This window comes from Balaenoptera musculus, chromosome 19 (genome assembly GCF_009873245.2).
Source record: "Balaenoptera musculus isolate JJ_BM4_2016_0621 chromosome 19, mBalMus1.pri.v3, whole genome shotgun sequence".
Classification (NCBI taxonomy): Eukaryota; Metazoa; Chordata; class Mammalia; order Artiodactyla; family Balaenopteridae; genus Balaenoptera; species Balaenoptera musculus.
Window position 1 is genome coordinate 24,877,233 of NC_045803.1, and position 21,331 is coordinate 24,898,563.

At 48.4% G+C, this 21,331-nt stretch overlaps 1 protein-coding gene across 1 annotated transcript in view; it reads right to left on the reverse strand.

The window, feature by feature from the left end:
* ABCC12 (ATP binding cassette subfamily C member 12) overlaps positions 1-21,331 on the reverse strand; it is a 58,444-nt gene that overhangs the window by 25,076 nt on the left and 12,037 nt on the right. The window contains 13 exon segments of the mRNA XM_036832321.1: positions 180-254; positions 329-410; positions 520-583; positions 585-652; positions 4,071-4,108; positions 4,111-4,240; positions 4,242-4,268; positions 5,951-6,023; positions 8,274-8,398; positions 10,745-10,816; positions 14,364-14,639; positions 18,667-18,774; positions 21,176-21,324. Coding sequence (XP_036688216.1) covers positions 180-254; positions 329-410; positions 520-583; positions 585-652; positions 4,071-4,108; positions 4,111-4,240; positions 4,242-4,268; positions 5,951-6,023; positions 8,274-8,398; positions 10,745-10,816; positions 14,364-14,639; positions 18,667-18,774; positions 21,176-21,324 — 1,287 coding nt within the window.

Below are 21,331 nucleotides of genomic sequence, written 5' to 3' on the forward strand. Positions count from 1 at the left end.
TAAGTGGTTGAGCCAGAATTTGGACTCAGGCAGTTGAGCCCCAAGGCTCACACTATAGTAAACCACATAATTCTAGCTGCCCCAAAGGACATACAGCATACCTACACTTCTCTGTCCCAAATGGTAGGTGCCCAACAAATAGTTAAGAGTATGTAACTGAGGGAATGAAAGGTAAATACCTTTTATGTCTACAAACTCTGATTCTGTTTCAGGTTCTTTTCCATCATGTTTCTCATCTCCTGGAGCCAAAACTAGGGTGAGAAATAAAGAGAGATCTGTGTCCACTCGTGAGCCGTGGGTGATAAGAGAGGCGTGATTGGAACTCTGATTGTACCAGTGTCTTCATCTCTCTCAGCAGGACTCTCCTTAAGGGCTTCCACCACTGCTGCATCATAAATGTGCTCAGGCTCCTGGAGACAAAATGAAATTCCTCTGAAAATGAAATGACAGAACTTCTCCAGGCCAGAAATCATGAGGGAAGGCACCCAATCTCTTGCACCCAAGGCCGAAGAGTTTTACCTTGAATTGCAACCCTCAGAGTTTGTGAATCAGTTTTGCATAGAGTCCTCTCTCCTCCATTAACTGTTCCCTTCTCACAGATCTCTCCATCTTCCACCAAGATGACTTCATCACAATACTCCAGGAACTGCAGAGATATTAAAGAAATCTACAGTGAGCTTCTGCCTTGGAAGAGAGAGAAGAGAGCCATGCCAGACTCCCATTCAGCAGTGTCCCAGGCTCATCTGGTCCAGGGGTTCTCAACCTTGGCACCGCTGACATTGAGGGCCAGATAATTCTTTGTTGGGGGGTGGGGTGGGGTTGGGGACTGACCTGTGCATTGGAGGATATTTAGCAGCCTCCCTGGCTTCTACCCTCTAGATGTCAGGGGCCCCTCCTCCCCCAGGTGTGACAAGCAAAAGTGTTTCCAGACATTGCCCAGTGCTGGCTAGGAGGCAAAATGGCCCTCAGTTGAGAAGCATTTATTTAGTGCCCACGGGTCTCATGAGTATAAAAGAGACCTTTCGTTGCCACTGTGAAGCATATTGAGCCTTCCTTTGCTATTGCTTCCTACACGAGCTGCTGTGCTAAGAAATCTCATCATGGAGACTTGGAGTATGAAATTGACAAAGTCACTGCAGCCAAGATTTGGTGGAGAGGGGAAATATGACCTCAGAAATGGCTTCCCTCTGTTGTAACATTACAAGCCCACCTCATCATCCTCATCTAGCCCAGGAGATGTAGCCTACCGTGCGGTCTCCGGCCTCCAGGCCACACTACTTGGCCTGAGGAGTTTACACCAGCTTTATCTGCGCGATAAAAATATAGCCACATTTAATGATAGCATCCTACATTTTGCCCAAAGCACTTCTGTTTTTCTAATTTGAGTTCCCTTCATTTCCATATCATGCCTGAAATCAAAGAGTTGCTAAGAGGAGTTTCCTTTCATTTTGGAATGAGACCAAGCTCTTCCCATAGGATCAGCCCATCTAGGGGCAGGAAGACCCTCTTAGAGGTGGACAAGATGCTGTGAGATCTAAGATGGTTCAGCCAAAACAGGGCCTTGAAATACAGGTCTTTCCCCTGTGCTTTGGGGTTCACCCAAGATCAAATCTACCTTTGATGCTCTTGATTGAAACCCTGAAAGAAGTAGCTACATTTGGTCATTGTGCATCTGATTGGGTTTGGGGGGAAGAGGGTGGTGCCCAAAAGGCCAAATGACAGCAGTTTCGCTTGGCTTTGGACAGCTCCAGCCTTTCTGCTTCCTTTGTACTAACTGCCCTGTCCACTTTCCCAGACAGCCCAAGGAGGGACAGTCCGGCTTTTAATGTCCAGTTGAGACACTTTCTGACAGGGCCATTTTCCTGAACATCACCTCTCACCTTTGCACAGCATCTTCTAACTTTCAAAGGCCGATCTCGTCTCCTATCTCTCAGTCTCCCACAACCCAGTGAAGAAAGCAGGCAACATTATTATCGGCCCATTTCTCAGATGTGGAAACTGAGGCACAGATGTAGGGGCACACATTCCAGCCCCTGAAGCTCCTGGTGCAGCTCCTCTGGCCAGCAAGCTCCCAGTTCTCTCCAGTGAGACTAGGTGTGATCTGAGCAGCTTTGTTCTGCAGACTCACAAAATCTGGCCCTGGGTTGGATTTCAGTGGCAGGCCAGCGGCCTCATTTCATTCGTTTCCTCAAGTGATAGAAGGGCAATGGTCCAGCCTGAGCACTCGGAAGCATACAGATTGCCCGCGGGCCCCAGAGTAAAAGCAGCCCGAGAAATGTTCTGGAAAAGCCCACGGGCTCCAGGTCCGGGCTCCGAGCGCCTCCTCCCCAACAATGGATGGCCGGACTGAGACTCCAGTGCCATCTGGTGGCTGCCTGTATTTTTCAACACGCAAAAAGTAAGATGAAACGACCTTGGTGAAAAATAGTGTCTCCGAGGCTTCCTGGGTTCTTGCCTGAGTTCATACCGCTGGTGAGTGAGGTTCAGAGATTGGACCAGGGCCAAGGTCACATTCTCCCCCCTTGAGGACTCCTGCAAAGACAGCTCTGACCCACATCTGTCAGGTGCCAGGAGTCTCCCTGTGCACCCCCAGGACTCCAGGACAGCCCTTCCTGCTACACATGGTCTCCAGGGACTGGACCCTTGCAGTGCAGAGCTGTGGTCACCATATTTAGCACCCTAGATGGGCGAGAGCCCGTTCCCAGTCACCTCATGGGGGCCCAGAAGAAATCCAACCTTCTCCTCACCCTGGTCCCTGCCCAGCAGAGGAACGAGGAGCTCTTGTCTGCACCAGCCCAGCTGGCTGCTTTCTGGAGGTGACAGATGCCACTCAGAGGAAACCTGAGCAATCCCCACATGCAAAATTCAGATGCTTGGAGCTTATCCTGAGGTCTCTAGCCCTCAGCAAACAGAAGCAGAGGCTGGGGGCAAAGCCACAGGTATAGGAAGGCCTGGTTTTCCTGGGTCTTGAAGAAACTTTTCCCTCTTTGGCCGGCCCTTCTGGCCACTGACAGAGGAGCCTAAAGATGCTAGCTACGGCATCCTGTAGCCATGGCAACTTCATTTGCTGCCAGCTCCCATCCCAGCTTGACTTACCTTTGCAAAGGCTGAGAGTCCTGCCTCTTACCCCTAGTTTAACATTTCCCCACAGGTGGCAAGAGAGTCAGAAGACAGGACTTCTGCTGCCTCTGCTCCAACTGACCTCTCATTACAGGCCAGTCCTGTGGGCTCTCTCCTCCTGCAGGGGACACACACGCATGTGCGTGCACACGCATGTGCACGCACACGTGCACACACACACACAGCACATCTCTGGGGAGTCACTGTAGGACAAGGGTAACTTGGCTTATCTCAGGGTAGAGAGGGGTCCTGGTTTCCCACCAGGCATCCAGAACCCTTTACATGGGGCTGTCACAGTAAGAACTGTCCCCACCCTGCCAAATTCCCAAGCTCACTCAGGGGATTCAGTCAGTCCCTTTCCTGGGCAATATTCATGTTCCTAAGCCTGAGAGCGTGGCTGTGGTCAGGGAGAAGCTTCTTGCCTTAGTCCCGAAGTCCTGGTCTCCAGCTGTTTTCCCCTGGGGAGTGATGCCAGGGGTATCTGGGCCTCTCATCAAGGGATCTGTCATCCCCTGCCACCCCACACCCGGGCACCCCTGGCCTCAGGCTTGCCCAGCCCTTGCGGGTGGAAAAGTTGGTCTAAATATTCCTACCCGACTTCCCATCTCCCCACCATCAGTGGTCCAGAGCTGGAGAAGGTGCCCCGTGTCCACCCCACAGGTAGGGGTCAGTGGTCCAGAGCTGGAGAATCTCCCTCTGCTGGAGGAAAGGTCTTGGCCCCACTGAGCCCAAAGGTAGGGCAACGGAAGCGTGCACAGAGAGGAGCAGGCAGGGCTAGGTGCAAGCCAGGATGGCCGGGGACGATCATGGTGTCTCCTGTGCGCCTCTCCCCTTCCCTGACCTGGTCCAGGTGAGGACAACAGGTTTAGGCAGAAGAGGAGACTCTGTGAGCATCAAGTGCCACGCCCATTTCATGACCTCACGGGTCCTGCTGGTCCCAGTCACCTGAGCTGGTGGGTCACCAGGACGATGGTCTTCCTCCTGAGCGCCTCTCAATGCACTCCTCAAAGACGTGCTTCCCCACATGGGCGTCCAAGGCCGACAGCGGGTCATCCAGCAGGTAGATCTCATGGTTCAAGTAGACGGCTCGGGCCAGGCTGATCCTCTGCCTCTGCCCCCCCAGAGAGGTTGAGGCCCCGCTCCCCGATCTGCAGACAAGGGCAATGCTACTGTCATTCACCGGACCCCATTCCCCACCCTGCAGTCCTTGCGGACCAGGAACTTCCTGAAGCTTCTCTAGATTCTTCTGCAGACTGCTCATCACCCCTTTACAGGAACCCCCTGGCCACACCAGGTACCCTGGAAAGCGGAAAGCTCCACTTCTGCAGGCAGCCTGGTGGGCAGTGGCAAATAGGAAAAAGCTCTTTCCAGTGCTGAGTGAGGGGTACCGGGCTCACAACAGCCCCATCCCAGTGCAGTCCTGTAGGGAGGGGCTACATCTTGACCGCTAGCACCAAAGGGCATTGTTGAGCTGGAAGCTCTGGGCAAGTGGACAAGGAAGGAAAACTGTCTGGGAGAAGAGGGACAAGGGGTTTCTCTTTGTTTACCTGTGGATCCACTCCCCACCCCCACTAGGCAAGTCTAAACTCCATGAAGATAACAGACATGTCAGCCTTTTTCATCATTACATCCCTAAGGCCCGGCACCACACCTGGCCCCGAGCAGGTGCTCAATAAACATTTGTTGAAAAGATGAAAAGCTTAGGTTGCCTACTTCAGGTGATTCTATCCAACTGACCCCAAAGTGAGCCTCCAGGAGTTCAGCCAGGTGTTGTGCTGAGCACTGGGGCTGGACACATGAAGTGGGACCAGAAAATTCCCCTATCTACCGGGAACTAGCATCTTAGCGGCGGGGGGCGGGGGGTGTGTGGTTAGTTATACACATAATAATGGCACAAAGCAGAATTTAACGAGTGCCAACTGAGAAGCATAAACTAAGTACTTTGGGGCAAATTACTTTAGACTCTGGGTCTGGGGAAAGTCTTCCTCAAGGGTGTGGATTTGGGGTGGGAACTTGAAGGGTGGTAACTGGCAGAAGCAGAGGTCTAGAGCCTGGAAGGCGAGTGCACACCTAGGCAGGCAGGTAGGGGTGGGTGGAAGCAAACCCTGGCAGGGAGGTCAGGGCTGCAGTGGCTGTGATGGCCATTTCCTTGATGCAGGCACACGGAGGTACCAGCAGAGAATGACAATGTGCTCTCAACTGGGCTTTCTTCAGGATGCCTCATTCTTTGGGCTCCTGGGCAGAGGGGGAAGACTGGGCAGAGGGGGAAGTCTGTGCAGAGGGTACACTGGGATGGGAAGACAGAAGGTGGCCTGGTGACTCCCCTGGGTCACCTGAGTTGGCAGGCTCAGCCCAGGACCCCGCCAGCCCTTTAAACAAAACCTTGGGGGGCAATATTTGGAGATGACCCTTATACTCATGGGCGGGCAGGGCCAATGAGGCAGGAAGGGGACCTTGAGCCTCCAGCCACAATGCTGTACCCTTGACCTCTGTCTTAGGATGACAGAGCTGGCCCAGGAGGTAAGGAAGCACCTTTCACCAGAAACCTTCCCTGAGATGACAGGCAAATTGGAAGTGACCCCAAGAGTGACCGGGCTGAGCCCAGCACAAGTGGAGTTGGTGTCACATCCATTGTGATATTTCCCAAGAAAGGACCCAGGTGGAGAATGCAGAATGGTAGAACCTGACTTTCCCCACATTTCCTGGGATCTTTCTGTCCTCTGGGGCACACGGATATGATGCAGCTGGTGCCTGCAGAGCTTCAGGCCATTGGACCTGGCGGTTGATCTGCCATGAGCCGCTGTGGGGCTGAGCTCTGGGTTCTACTCACCTCAGTCAAGTCTCCGTAAGGTGGGCTGCTCAGGTCCTCCTGAAGGGCACAGACACGAACCGCGTGCTGATACCTGTGGGTGGAAAGCTAGAAGTCAGCACTGTGAGAAAGACCCCACGTCCGTGCAGCCCTAGGTTGCTCAAAAGGTGCGCTGGCGTCATGGGCAGGCGAGGAGGCGGCTGATTGCTTGGTCTTTGATGCCCAAGGGCAGCTTCCCCTTGACCTCTGCCCCGCTTACCTGATGCAGAGTTGACTTGGGAGGGCCCCTCTGCTCACAGGCTTCCCGCCATTCGAGAAAGCTGAAATCAGTGCACATGAAACACCTGAAGGGAAAATTGCTTGTGGGAGTCAGAGCAGGGAGTCACCAGTGAGGGCTGAGGTCGCCGCAGAAGGCCTCCCAGAGGCCGCAAGACCGCTAGTAGATGAGAAGAAGCGTGCGGGTGGTGCCAGCTTAGCGTGAGCAGGCAGATCACAGGTAGCTGCCCGGCAGGTGGCGCACTACGTCCTGGCAGCACTGGACGCCCTGAGCATTGTGCCCATTTTATCAACTTTAAGGTTGGTGTGCCTGGTGGTTAAGACCAGTAGCTTTGGAATCAGAACAATCTGGGTTTGAATCCAGCTGGGTAACCTTGAACAAATGACTGTACCTCCCTGATCCTCCCTCTCCACTCTACACAATAGGCTAATAGCTCTCACTGGGTTGTGAGAAGCGGGAACACACATATCAAGCCAAGAGCAGGCTGTCTGGTGCGCAAATTCTCCATCAGCAGTAGTTATAATTAATGTTATCACTTTTGCCAATCTTGGACTATGAGATTCAGACTGCTCAGCACATCTTCTTGCCAGCTCCACCCCCATCTTAAACTTCCTCCCACCTTCCTGCTTCCTGTGGTCCTGAGAGTCTCAATATCCACCCCAGGAGCAGAACCCCTGCTAGAGATGCCACATAGGAAGGGTGCTCAGTCCATCCTTCAAGGCCCAATTCAAGCGCCACCCTCTCTTCCCTCTTGTGATCTCTGCTGCCTCTGAACAGTCCAGCACAGTCTCCTGCCCTTGGCGCATTCCTCCTTGGCCCATTGTGCATCTCCTATAACCCTTTACAGACTTGAGCACCTCAAGGGCAAAGTTACATCTGAGCCACCCTGGTGGCCCACGTGGCCCTGCATAGTCCTGTGTCTTGCAGGTATTTGGTAAATATTTGCTCTCTGATGTCCTAATAATAAAAGACAGGAATCCCTCCCTCTAGTCTGCTTCTGGGGAAAGAGAAGCCATCCCAGGCGGGGCTGGGAGGAGGCACAGGCAAAGGCAGTCCAGGAGATGCTGGGCAGAACAGTTCGGCTGGTGCCAAGGACTCCCTGACTGAGCCTCCTGATGACAGGCTGTCGTGGCCTGGAACAAGGAGGGGAAGTAACAGGTCTCTTGCTGAGAACCCACATGCTGGCCGATGTCATCAGCAAGGATAGAGTTTGTGGGTTCAGGCAATAAGATGTGAAAGTCCAGACCACAGTTAAAGAGCTGACAGCCAGATTTGTAAAACCAACTCCATTTGTCTTTCCGTCAGCATCATGGCACTTGAGGGGGGCTGTCTGGCAGTTCCAGTGGGAACAAATGACGCTGGCCTGGAGTTCCTCTGACATTTAATAGCTTTGACTTTTGGCAGGTCAACTCTCCTCTCTGGGCCTCAACCTCTTCATCTGTAAAATGGGGATATGATGCCAGGATCTCCCTTATACGGGTGGTTATGGGACTCTAACGAGAGAATGTACATGGCAGCACACCAAACTCGGCAAAGAACCTTAGGAAGCTATTTCCAGAGCTTAAATATAATGGTCCAAAGTGAATTCAAAAATTATGACTTGAACTTTGTTTTCATTCCATTAGATCGTTTTGAGGACATCAACAGTGATATATCCTGATAACTGGTGTCAATTAATAGTTTCAGGGCTGACTAATTGCATACCTGCTGCGCTCAATTTCAAGGAAAGTTCTTGTTACTTGGCCTAAAGCAAAATTGCCAGATTCCTCTTCCTCCAGTCAGACACCATATGCACTGTTACAGAGAACCGCAGAACATATGCTACTCTGCACTGGGATTGAGTGGCGATTCCGTACGTTTCTGAGAGCGTGATCACAGGTCTGCAGAAGGCACCTCTCCTGAACTCTTGGATCAGGAAGAGAAAAAGCAACACCCGTTTGGATCTGACAAATGTTTAATCAGAACTCATTAAAGAAACCCAGTTAGCAATCATTACCAATCACATCAGCATCTGTAGCAGATTATACCAAATACTAAAATGCCTCATGCTTTCAAAGTTAATATTACCTTTGGTGATCATACTTTTCTCCAAATAATACGTTTTCTCTCACATTTCCCTGAAAGATCCATGCTTGCTGGGAAACGTAGGCCAGAGTCCCGTTGACGGCCACGATCCCTTGTTGTAACTGCATCTGGAGCAACAAAACCAGAGAACCTTCCGAAGCCAGGCCTCGCCACCTTCTCTTCGGGGGCCTATTGCACACTTGCCACCCACTTACTTTATGAGCACTAAGTCGGAAGGTGCAAGAGGGTGACAAGCTGTCTTGCCACACACTGCAAAGCCCAGCTGTGCAGACCAAGGGTCTCAAAGTCAAACATCTGCGAGAGGCCAGGTGGGAATGTTCCAGAAGGGGCAGAGGTGAGCCCTGTGCTCTGGAGAGCACAGGCTGCAGGGCTGCTGCTGGCACACGTGCACCTTTGTGCAGCTAGGATGAGATGCTTTCTGAGCAGATCCATCACAAAGGCTCCCTCTTCCCCCAGGTTCACTGGCTAGACCCCACCCTCCTCAGCCAGGCCCCCAGGAAGAGGGCACAGCCTGCACTGCTGTGGATGGTGGCCCTGGCATGTCCCATCCTAAGGAAGCAACCTTGACTCCATTGCACAGTTGGTGCCAAGCAAGGATGCAAGCCTGCTGTGGCGAGTTTCTAATTTTTCAAGAGGAACGGAAAGTCTGGTTTCATGTGGAACTTCTGAACTTTCAAAACAATGAGGAATCCAATTAAGAAACATGCATGGGCTCCAATCTGTGACCCTGAGTACCCACGTTCATTTAAGATGGCCCTTCATGGTGAGCCTCAACAGATAACGGGAGAGGCTAGTGGTGGTGCCATGTTTGTAGCTGTCAGGAAGGGGTGTATGAGGCAGGCCGTGGTGCTCAGGGCTGGTGCTCATGGGCCAGTGGCAGTGTGTTGGGGACAAGCAAGGACGATAGCCAAGGTGGCCGAGGGATGTGACTCCATTCCTCCTCAGGAATGGTCTAAGGGATAGAGAACATTGGACTTGGAGAAGAGAGAATAATAATAACAATAATAACAACAACAACAACATAATAATAATAGCTAAAATGAATAGGGTGTATGCCAGGCACTGTGTTAAGTACATATAAAATGCTAATCACTGTGGCTGGCGCTGGGAATTGTCCTATAATTACTATTATATCAGTTATCTCATTTAATCCTCATCACAACATCCTTAGCCCCATTTTACAGATGAGTCAACCAGGGCTCAGAGAGGTGAAGTGACTTATCCATGCTCATGAGGCTGAGACAGCTGCTGAACCCACGCCGTCCAGAGCCCACTCACTTAACCCAGTGACCACGTGAGGGGCCTGATCCCACCACTGTCACATGGGAGATGGAGTCTGTTTTCTCTGGGACATTCCACAGGAGCAGACCATAGGGTAGAAGTTAAAAGGAGGCAAATTTCACTCCCATATACCTCAAATCTCTCTAAAGAGATAATGAGTTCTCCATCACTGGAGGCATCTGAGCAGAGGTTGGCCCATCTCTTATAGGATTCAGTGGAAAGGACTCATGTTATTAGGTGGAGAATTGGGCTGGGTCACCTGCAATGCCCCTGCCGACTCTAGGGTTATCAAAGGCACTCACGCTGAATCCCGGAGCCTGAGGGACCGCCACAGCTCTCCTGACTCAGCCCCCGCCTCCGCCTTCAAGCAGGGAAGGAGTTGTCACTCTTTGTACAAATGAGTCAGCTGAGGCCAGAATGAGTCACCCTGGTCTGGAGGGGCTCTTCTGAGCCTAGCATCCCCCTGTCTCTGTTGCAGGCAAAGGCAATCCCAGGGGCCCAACCTTCCCTTTAGGAACACAGAGTGGAGAGAAAGAGAACTTAATTCCTTTCCCCAGAAAGTTTCTCATTCATTTGGAATGAGAAGCCTTGGCAACTGTGAACTATTCATTTCCTGTGGATGCAGTGAATGGCTTGGCCATTTCCCTGGGGTCAAGCAGTTAGAAGTAGCAGACAAAGGATGAGCGTCTGCCCACCCTCCCTTGCTACCACGAGGTGCGCTTTGGTTCACACATTCATTCAGCCCCTCTTCCATTGAGAAGCAGATGCTCGGGGCAGACAGTGGGGAAATGGAGATGGATTTAAAGTCACCGAGAGTCGCAGGTTCCCGGGTTTTTCCCCCGCCAAGCTGCCTGGCCGGCCTTTCTATTTGGCATAGGCCAAGCATGTCATGAGAGAACCATGGATTTAATGACCCATCGCTTCCTTTGACCAAGATGGAGCTCCAGGCAAGGAAGCTATTGCTGCTTAACTCATGTCCTCAGGAGGCAAACCAGGGAGAGCGCGTGGAAGGCCCGGCCCCGCCTGCCATGGGCCTGGGACTGCCAAGCGCATTGACCTCCTGGGCATCAATGTTAACTAGGAGCACAGAGTCCAGTGCGGCCGAGCCCAGGGCCCCAAACGCGGCCGGCAGGGAACCACTCCATCGTCACACTGCTCAGCACACAGCTTACCTGTCCTAGGAGAGCTGCGAGGAGGGATCTCTTTCCACTTCCAACATTCCCACAGATGCCCAAGACCTTCCCCTACCAGAGAAACAGAAAAAAGACCGTCATTCTCCCAGTTCTTAGAGGGTCACCACCAAACTGCACTGGCCAGGCCAGGCAGGGACCAGTGGGGCACTGCTGGCTCTGTGAGGTGGCAGTTGCAGCCTCGCCCCCCAGCCCCGATACACGGCCTCATAGGAGGCAGGACCCTCAGTCTTAATTAAGAGCCTCCTCTGCACAACCCAGCACAGCACCCGGAGGGCTTCTAGAAATCGTGTATAAGCACTGATGCAGGACAGCGTTGCGCTGCTCTGGGACACACAGGCCCTGAACGTGAGGGTGGTCCTGTGCGGACTCCAGGAAAGTAAATCTAATGGATGTCAAAGGCTGCACGACCCAGAGGGACAGTGACAGCCTGCAAGTACAGAAGGCTGGGTGCTTTTTAAAAGTCCTCTTAAAGCATCCTTCCTCCATCACAACTCAGTCTGAAATTACTGAGCAGTTATGCTGTTCCAGCATGTTGGGTTCATGGATTTTTCTACAGCCGCAGATTTATTAATTCAACTAACAAATCATTGCTAAAGCCTGCTTTGTGCCAGGTGCTGTTCTGAACACCAGCAATAGCACAATACAGCAAAGAACATCACAGTCAAAAGTCTGGGTCTGCCCACACGGAGCTTATGTTTTAGTTGGGGAGGCAGTAAACAAGGTAAGTAAGTAAAATATGGAGTATGTCAGATACATGCCATGGAAGCAAATAAAGCAGGGAGGAGATGGCGGCGGGGAGCCTTACTGGACATGTGGACCTCTTAGCTTGAGTTCTCCCAGAAGGAGACCCCAAAGCAAGAAATTGAGTGAAGGTAGCTTGCTGGGGAGGTGCAGAAAACACCAGCTGGGAGGAGGGGGATGGTACAGGAGAAGGAAGGTGGCCCATCAAGGGAGTGCTGTTAGGTCAGCTCCCACAGGAGGCAAATGAAGCTCAGTCCTGCAGGGAAACTCAAGGAATTGCGGAAACTGAGCATGGCTTTGTCCTCCCAATTGCTGAGGGAGTCAGTATAAATAGCCAACAGTCAGTGTTTGAGAGCTGCTCCCTCCGCTGTTGATGTCTTGGCTTACTGGGTGTGGCGGGGAGGGCCCTCAGGCACACAGATGCAGATCTGGCAGTTGGAAGATGGCCAGGCCACACGGATGGGTCACTGACAGTACCTACTACAGGTGATGTCTGAGTAAGACCTGGAGGAGGCAAGGGAGCGAGTCGTGTAGTTATCAGGGGGGAGCCACTGCTGGCAGAATAGGAGTCCATGTGGAGACTCTGAGGTGAGACCACTCTTGTGTTCAAGCAGATATTGCAATGCAGCAGTTGGCACATCTAGAACATTCTCACTGAGACCTGCACCCAGTGATCCCTCAGAGCAAAGTTGCCCAGCACGGGGCCAAATATGGCTTCTTTCCCACCTGAGCTAGACCAGAGGGCCCCTCGCCTGCCTGTTACCCCCAGCACAAGAGGGTTGTTGCCTGTCATCATTCATCCCTTGGATAAGTCTTTACTGAACACCAGATACTGCACTAGGCACTGGCAATAAAACAGTGATCAAGGCAGACGCAGTCCCTGCCTTACTGTCACTGGCGCTGCAGGTAAGTGAAGCGGATCCATTTTAATTCCACCAAAAGGACTACAAGGAACAGGGGCATTATGAAGATTTTGGGACAAAGAGACACAGGGATGGATCCAGCTTCCCTAGACACTTGGCTCTTTGTTGAGTCCTGTCCACTACTTGTGGCCAGATCTAAGCCTTCTAGATTCATCCTTGTCTTCAGCAGGAAATCCATGAGGCCTGCACCGCTGAGTTTCTGATTATTTGGAAAACATTATTGGAAACCTACTCTGTGCCAGGCTCTGGGCTCAGTGTAAGGCCACACGACTGTGAACAAGTTCACAGATACGCGCCCTGACCTCAGTGAGGCTATGGTCTAATGGAACCTTAGAGCTAAATTTGGGAAAACATAGATGCCTTGAGTTTAGGACATTTAAGGACAACACTTAAGCTGGACATAATTGTTAGAGGAAAGAGGCAACAGCAATCGCTCCCGTCCATGGGGACTTAGCATTTGCGTGTGATGTGTCTTTCCGTCCTCACATCCACCTTGTGAAGTGGGTACTATTATTAAAATACCCATGGAGCAGGTAAAGAAACTGGCTTGAAGAGGTTAGGCAAGACACTCAAGGCCATGCAGCTGACGAGTGGCTGGGATTGGAATCCTGGTCCACCAGGCTAGAGAGGCATAGCCCTAATCCCCAAGATATTGTGCTGCACCCTTTGTCTTCACCTTATTTCACAAAATATTTGACCACGTCCTTGATGACAAGTCATGAGCCACCAACGTACTGAAAAGGAGGAAAGCAACTGAAGGGCTAAGAGGAGGCTTCTTTACAACACGAGAGCAGTTCACTGAGGCCTCTCTGGAGCAACGCTGAAGGCGTGGTTGAAGTAATCTGGGTGCTGCACGCCATAGGCGGGGAAAAGTGATGAGAAAGCAAGTGGGCTGCACACAGCAGGACTTCACTGAGAGCCAAGCGCAATTGCACTCAGCCAACCGAATATCATTTCCAATGAATATGTGCAGAGAGCCTTGTTAGCTACAAGAGGTACCACTCTACACCAGCTATTGAGCCTAGCGTCACATAATACATAAGAACCTCTCCCTCTATAGTGCTCACATGGGGAAAGGGTGAGTCAACAAGACGGGAGATTAAAATATTAGGCACAAGATAAATGCTGAGCCCTTTGCAGCAAAATCAACACTGCCATCTGGGGAGCACGGCTGATGAGTACCCAGGGCAAGAAAACCACATGCAAGAGAAGGTCAAACATTCCCCAAATGCAGAGCTTCTCTAAGGACTCTACCCCCGAATCCCGAGGGGAGGGGACCAGCCAGCAGAATCTGGAGGGCTTCTGTTCCTAGGCTGCTTGTGGCACTCACTTTGCTTTTTACAAGAGCAGTGTCGCTTGGTGGTTAAGAGCCGACGGTGGCACCCGGCACCCTGGGTGTGAAGCCCTCTTCTGCCACTTTCGAGCTGTATGACTTGGACGAGTTATTTAACCTGCTGTGTCTCTGATTCCTCAGTCATAAAGTGGGGCAGCTATACACCCACCTCATAATGTTATTGGGGTAGCTAAATGAGTTAATTTTGTGCCTGGTAAATAGAAATTGCTCATAACTGTCAGCTATTATAATCTATTATTGGACTCCAATGTGAAATTAAGAACAAATCTGAAAAGACTTATGAAAGTTAGTCAGTTTGAGTCTAGCCACCTGAAATGGTGTCCATTAAACACTGCGACTGGCTCTCAACTCCTGTGGAATTTGAAGATCGACACTAATACAACCCCTAAGACAACGGTATTCTCTCAGCTTGAAGAGATGTCTCCAGGGTTCATTTGCATAGCTTTAAAATTTGGGGAGAAATGGAGACATCCCACCACCACCTCCTGCTCAAACTGAATTATATTCAACCCTGAGAAGGCCATGGTCATGTGACACAAGGAAGAAGGATGGAGGCCACACCTTTGGAACACATACCCACCTTTCTCACCACAAAGCTTATACTGTGCAGAACCGATTTGCAGCTGCCACATTGCTCCTCGGCGCCGGTGACTCCCTGACCTGATAAACTCAGACTGTATGCCTCTGGCCTCAATTTCTTAAGAAGATGCTTTTTCTGGTTCTACACTTTCTTTAGGTCACTTTTCCTCCTGGTTTCTTGCTCCCATGTCAAGGTGGCATTTGCTAAAAGCAAGACTGTATCTGGGTCTTCTGGTTGGGTGATGTAAGATGGGGGGCTTTTAGCTATGAGAATTTTCTAAGATTAAAGAAACAAAATTAACTTGGCAGACGTCATCCATTTGCAAGAATCATCCCAGTATATCTTCTAATGACCCCAAATCATAATCTTGGGAATTCTACCTGGGACATCCAGGAAAGGTATTCTGAAGATATTCCCCCAGGAGAAGCTGCAGCAAAAATAGTCTATTAGCTCATACCATCTAGAACGGATGCTTTTTTAACCACAAGGCCTATCTGGGTCACCCACATTGGAGAATGCTGATCCCAGCTACAATTTACCCTTATGCCCAAGATGGCCAGCTTTTGCCAGTCTTTAGGTGGTTGGCTTCACTGCTTGACACTAATGCTTATGAAACCAAGGTCACATGCTCAGTCTCTGCTGTGTCTTTTTCCTAAGTCCCCACTCAGCTCAGTTCAACAAAACACCTGCCAAGTGCCTACTCTGTGCCAGATTCTGGGGTAAACAGCAGAAATGCAAATATTAATCAGGCATGCTTCCTGTCCTTGAAGAGACTGCAGTCCAGGTGGAGATGGGAACATGCACAGATCATTTCAGTGAAATGTGACAGGGACAAAGCCCTGTAACTGCCAGAGATGGGACACTTGGCTCCCCATCCTGGAGGCCCATGTCATTGATGCCTGAGCTGAGTCTGTACAGGCAAAGATGAGGGAGGGGTTGGGGGGGAGAGCTTTCTAGTAGATGGCACAGCATGAGCAAAAACAGGCAATAGCATGGTTTTGGGGGATGAGAGGTATAAGACAAGAAATTCGGTATAACCGAGGGCCAGAGCTCAAGGTAGGAAGCGGATAAGAAATGAAGTGGAGATATAACTGAAGACCTGCTGATGGAGGACTCAGGCTCAGTCCTGGAGAGTGAAGGACAAGGATTTCAAGCAGGTTAATGTCAGTGATCAGACAAATATTTTAAAGCTCAATTAACAGTGCAATATGGATTTGAAAAGGACAACATTGGAAAAAGACAATTGGTTCTTCAGTCACTGCGATAGTTCAGATGAGAGACTATGAAGTCTTGAATGAAGGTGATGATACCAGGGACAGAGTAGAGGTTGAGGAGTCAGGAAATAGCATTGTCCCTCTAGTCTAAGATATTGGATATCATTATACAATTAATGTGATGAGGTTGACTCTGTGTTTTGTTCAAAACGTAATAACTCAACGGTGCACCTTCCAATCCAATCTCATAAATGGTGCCTCTTAAAATTGAAGGAATACAGTGATCAGGAGGTGAGTCAACAGGATTCTTTTTTTTTTTTTTTTTTTTAATTTTTGGCCACGTTGGGTCTTTGTTGCTGTGCGCAGGTTTTCTCTAGTTGTGTCGAGCGGGGGCCACTCTTCGTTGCAGTGTGCAGGCTTCTCATTTTAGTGGCTTCTCTTGTTGCAGAGCACAGGCTCTAGGCACATGGGCTTCAGCAGTTGTGGCACACGGGCTCAGAAGTTGTGGCTCACGGGCTCTAGAGTGCAGGCTCAGTAGTTGTGGTGCACGGGCTTAGTTGCTCTGCGGCATGTGGGATCTTCCCGGACCAGGGCTCAAACCTGTGTCCCCTGCATTGGCAGGAGGATTCTTAACCACTGCACCACCAGGGAAGTCCCAACAGGATTCTTGATTGGTTAAATGTGGATGGTAAGGGAGAAGAGGGATACAGGCACCTAGGATGCTTAAAATGACATCCACATTTCAGACATGAGTGAATAAGATCTTCCAATCAATTCACAGAGGTCTGAACGCATTGTTCTCTTGACTGAAATGCCCTGCTTGTTTTCCTTTCCTTGCCTCAACTTCAAAACCACTTTATCTGCCCTTCCTACACATCACTTTCACCCTTACTATATATAGCAATTACTGGGATACCTGGTCCTGTACTAGACTGGAGGCTCTTAAGAGTAAAGACTCTCTTCCTTGTATTTGCATTTTCCACAGTGCCTTGCATATAGGAAGCATACAGTAAATCTTTTTTTTAATCGAGATATAGTTGATTTACAATATTATATTAGTCTCACGTGCACAACATAGTGATTCAAAGTTTTTATACATTATACTCCATTTAAAGTTATTATAAAATATTGGCTATATTCCTGTGCTGTACAGTATATCCTTGTAGCTTATTTATTTTATACATAACAGTTTGTACCGCTTAATCCCCTTTTCCTATCGTGCCCCTTCCCCTTCCCTCTCCCCACTGGTAACCACTAGTTTGTTCTCTATATCTGTGAGTTTGTTTCCTTTTTGTTATATTCAGGGTTTTTTGCTTTACTTTTTTAGACTTCACATATACATGATATATCATTCAGTATTTGTCTTTCTTTGTCTGACTTATTTCACTTAGCATAATGCCCTCCAAGTCCATCCACGTTGCTACAAATGGCAAAATTTCATTCTTTTTATGGCTGAGTAATATTCTATTGTGTATATGTACCACTATCTTCCTTATCCATTCATCTCTCAATGGACACAGGTTCCTTCCGTATCTTGGCTTTTGTAAATAATTCTGCTATGAACATTGTGGTGCATGTATCTTTTCAAATTAGTGTTCTGTTTTCTGCAGATATATACCCCAGAGTGGAATTGCTGGGTCATATGGTAGTTCTATTTTTAGTTTTTTGAGGAACCTCCACACTGTTGTTTTCCATAGTGACTGCACAAATTTACCTTTTACCAACAGTATATGAGGGTTCTCTTTTTTCCACATCCTCCCTGACATTTGTAATTTGTGTTCTTTTTGATGATAGACATTCTGACAGGTGTGAGATGATATCTCATTGTGGTTTTGATTTGTATTTCCCTGATGATTGGCGATGTTGAGCATCTTTTCATGTGCCTGTTGGCCATCTGCATTTCCTCTTTGGAAAAATTTCTATTCAGTTCTTCTGCTCATTTCTAACTGGGTTGTTTGGGTTTTTGATGTTGAGTTGTATGAGCTGTTTATATATGTTGGATATTAACCTCTTATCAGTCATATCATTTGTAAATATTTTCTCCCATTCAGTAGGTTGTCTTTTCGTTTTGTCAATGCTTTCCCTTGCTGTGCTACTGTCAATTTCTCCCTTTATATCTGTTAATATTTGCTTTATGTATTTAAGTGGGTCCTATGTTGAGTGCATATGTATTTATAATTGTTATATTTTCTTCTTGGATTGATCCTTTGATCATTATGTAATGCCTTTGTTTCTTGTAACAGTCTTTGTTTTAAAGTCTATTTTTTCTGATACAAGTATTGCTACTCCAGCTTTCTTTCGATTTCCATCTGCATGGAGTGCCTTTTCCATCCCCTCACTTTCAATCTGTGTGTGTCTTTAGATCTGAAGTGAGTCTCTTGCAGGCAGCATGTATATGGGTTTTGTTTTCATATCCATTCAGCCACTCTATGTCTTTTGGTTGGAGCATTTAGTCCATTTACATTTAAAGTAATAATGGGTAGTTATTGTCATTTTGTTAATTGTCTTGGGGTTGTTTTTGTAGTTCTTTTTGGTTCTTTTCTTCTTTTGCTCTCTTCCTTTGTGATTTGATGACTATCTTTAGTGTTATGTTTGGATTCCTTTGTGTGTTTATCTATTATAAATGTATGGTTTGTGGTTACCATGAGGTTTATATATAGCAATCTATACATGTATATACACGATTATTTTAAGTTGCTGATCTCCTAATTTCAACTGCATTTTAACAACCCTGCGTTTTTACTCTCTTCCCCTCACAAGTACTGTTTTTGCATATTTTACATCAATTTGTTTTGTTACCCCTTAACTATATATTGTGGATTTAGATGATTTTACTACTTTTGTCTTTTAACCTTCCTACCAATTTTATATATAGTTGATTAACTACCTTTACTGTATATTTGCCCTTACTGATGAGCTTTTTCCTTTTGTGATTTTCATGTTTCTAGTTGTTGTCTTTTCTTTCTAGCTTAGAGAAGTCCCTTTAACATTTCTTGTAAAGCTGGTTTGATGGTTCTGAACTCTTTTAGCTTTTGCTTGTCTGTAAAGGAAGCTTGTCTGCTTCCCTGCTCACCCAGTGTTAGTTATACCTTCATTCTCCTTAGAGAGACATTGGCTTCAGCTGCTGCTTTGACCAAGAAAGGTAAGATTGCAATTGAAAACTTCATTACATTAAACATGGCAATCACAGTAAATGCCTGAAGAACAAAAGAGAGGTATAGAATTCAGGATGGGATGTTGCCTTGGCTTTGAACCATTAAGTCCATGGGGATTAAACTTCCTGAGATGAGAAACAGTAGCACAGTTGGGATTCTCAGAGGAAAAATTTTCTCATTTCATGGCTCAGAAATCATGGGTTGGCAAATTAAAGATATTAACATCTTAGACTATTTTGCCTTTGGATTTTCACCAAAATGGTGGGAAACTTATCCCCTTATCTTTGTCAATCCAGAGGATGAGGTCTGAAAAGGGCCTCTAATTGAGTGCCTTTGGAAATCTCCATCCATACCATATCCTTATTTGGCCTAGACCATTCGCTCAAAAACCTATGCAGATTTTTCCTAAATTATCCCCTTCTCTCAGTTGCTTCAGAGGCATCTGACCCTTCAGAGACAGAGCAACCTTTTACATCCCACACAGAGACCAATGTTGAAGGTGGAAGCTCCCTAGATTGATGTGCCTGGCCCAGGCTGGTTGCTGGTTCTCCTGCCCTCAGGGTCTGATGCCCTGCCTCCACACACACATAAGGGACCAATTTGAGAGCCTTGGTTCCACTGTCATTTCCAAAACAATGAACAATGACCCCCCTTCATTAGGGCCTTCCCCACTGAGCCCTGCCTGGTGGGTGGATAATATCATATAGCCTCAATGAAGACAAGTTTCCTTGTTCTGTGGGTGCCCCACAGGGGGCATGATCTCATCTCTCAGCTTTCATCTTCTCATCTGTCCGACTTATAATTAGCAGCCTCTCCCTAACCACCCAACTAAGAAATTAAAAACACAACCTCCATCGACAAATCTGGAGTGATCCTTCCTGCTGTTGAATGGGCCCCATGGACAGGGCCCCCAGGCTTCAACTAATCCTAGTTAGTTCATTAAGAGGATGATGAAGGATGCTCCCTTCATCACATCTGGTCCTAAATATATCCCCAGAGAGAATTCATCTCCCCCAGGCCCTAGAGCACTATCTTGGCTCAGGAAACGCAGGCCCTGGCTGGCAGAGCCCCCGGGCTGCCTGATGTGGCAGCTCCTCAGGGCTGACCTCCTACTCACGTGGCTCTGGCAGAGGAGGAGACTGAAAGGGATTCTTAGTCCAAAGGAATACGAGCCTTGCATTCAGGGAATTTGTTCTTGGTCTAGATTTCTTCTAAATCATCGTTTAAAAAATATTAACTATGTTCACTCAATTTGGTTTCAAATTAATTTACTTGGTGTGTTCTGGGAAAAAAAATTTTTTTTAGTTTGGGTTGGTAGACAGCAGCCACAATAATCTGGGAGCATTCATTCTGTACATCAACCATTGCTGTTCATTTTGGCTTTCGGTTCGTGGCTATGTTCAAGTCCCCAGAGTGTGTGAGAGAAAAACGTGTGTGATGAAACTAAGAAAATTAAAGTATCTCCCAAAGAAACACGGGGCAGTAATTGGATCGACAGCACCACAATGAATGCCCCAGAAGAGCATCCTGCCTTCTCAAACATCCCCCCACCCTCCCCTCCAGATCCCTGATTTTTGGTGCAATTCTTCCCTGGTGAGCATACCTCTCCTTTTTTATTTCATTCCCTCTCTCTCTTTTTCTTGCCTTTGTGCTCTTTCTTCCAACCACTTGCCCTTCAGACACTGGTTTAATATCTGAAATGTTTGTTTCTTTATTTCAGTCAGGGGCCATTTCCTCTCTAGCTCAGGTCCTGAGCCCCTCACGTTCACTCCAATTCTCCTTCTGAGGCTTTCAACCTGAATATGCCTGGCCTGGGTGAGCATAAGGCTAATGAAAGCAGCAACAATTTATGCAGCATTTACCGCATTCGAGGTGCTGACCGAGTGCCATTTACCGCATTCGAGGTGCTGACCGAGTGCTTTGTGTAAGACAACTTCCATCCTCACAACGATAGGGACTGTCATCACCCCACTTACAGATAATAAAACCGAGACAAGAGAGGTTCCGTGAACTGCTGTAAGTCATAGCTAGCAAGTGTGGAGTCGGGCTTTAAACAAGGGGGACCCTGATCCGGACACCACACTGCCTCTCCCAATACTGACACCCCTCCCACCCGGAGAACTTTCCCCAACTCTCTTCTTGTCGTATATATGGATAAATAAGAGTAAAATAGTCAAAGGCTCCTTTGGTTTCAATGTCCAAATGTAAAATTGTGTTCCAGCATTAACTACTACCCCTGCCCTGCTGTAGACTGAATAAGAATTGCTACTAAGCTCTCCTAGGCTCCCAGTCAGCTCAAGTACTTGTTTTAGAAGTCAGGGTGGAATTCTGCTGTTTTCTGGCTCACCGTGATTGGGTGTTCTGATGCCAGTGCCAGAGGAGCTACCCACCTGGCACTTGCAGAGTTGGGTACAGAAGAGGCCAGCTCTAAAGAGGTGCTTACCACTGGGGCAGTGAGCTTTCGTCTCAGGAGGATGTGGCAGGTGAATGTCAGTACAATGGCTACGGTGGATGCAATGGGGGCCAGCGCTGAGTTTCCACTTTGGACAAATCCAGCTTTTTCCAGTAATCTCCTTTCCCTCTTCCTTATATCTGTGAA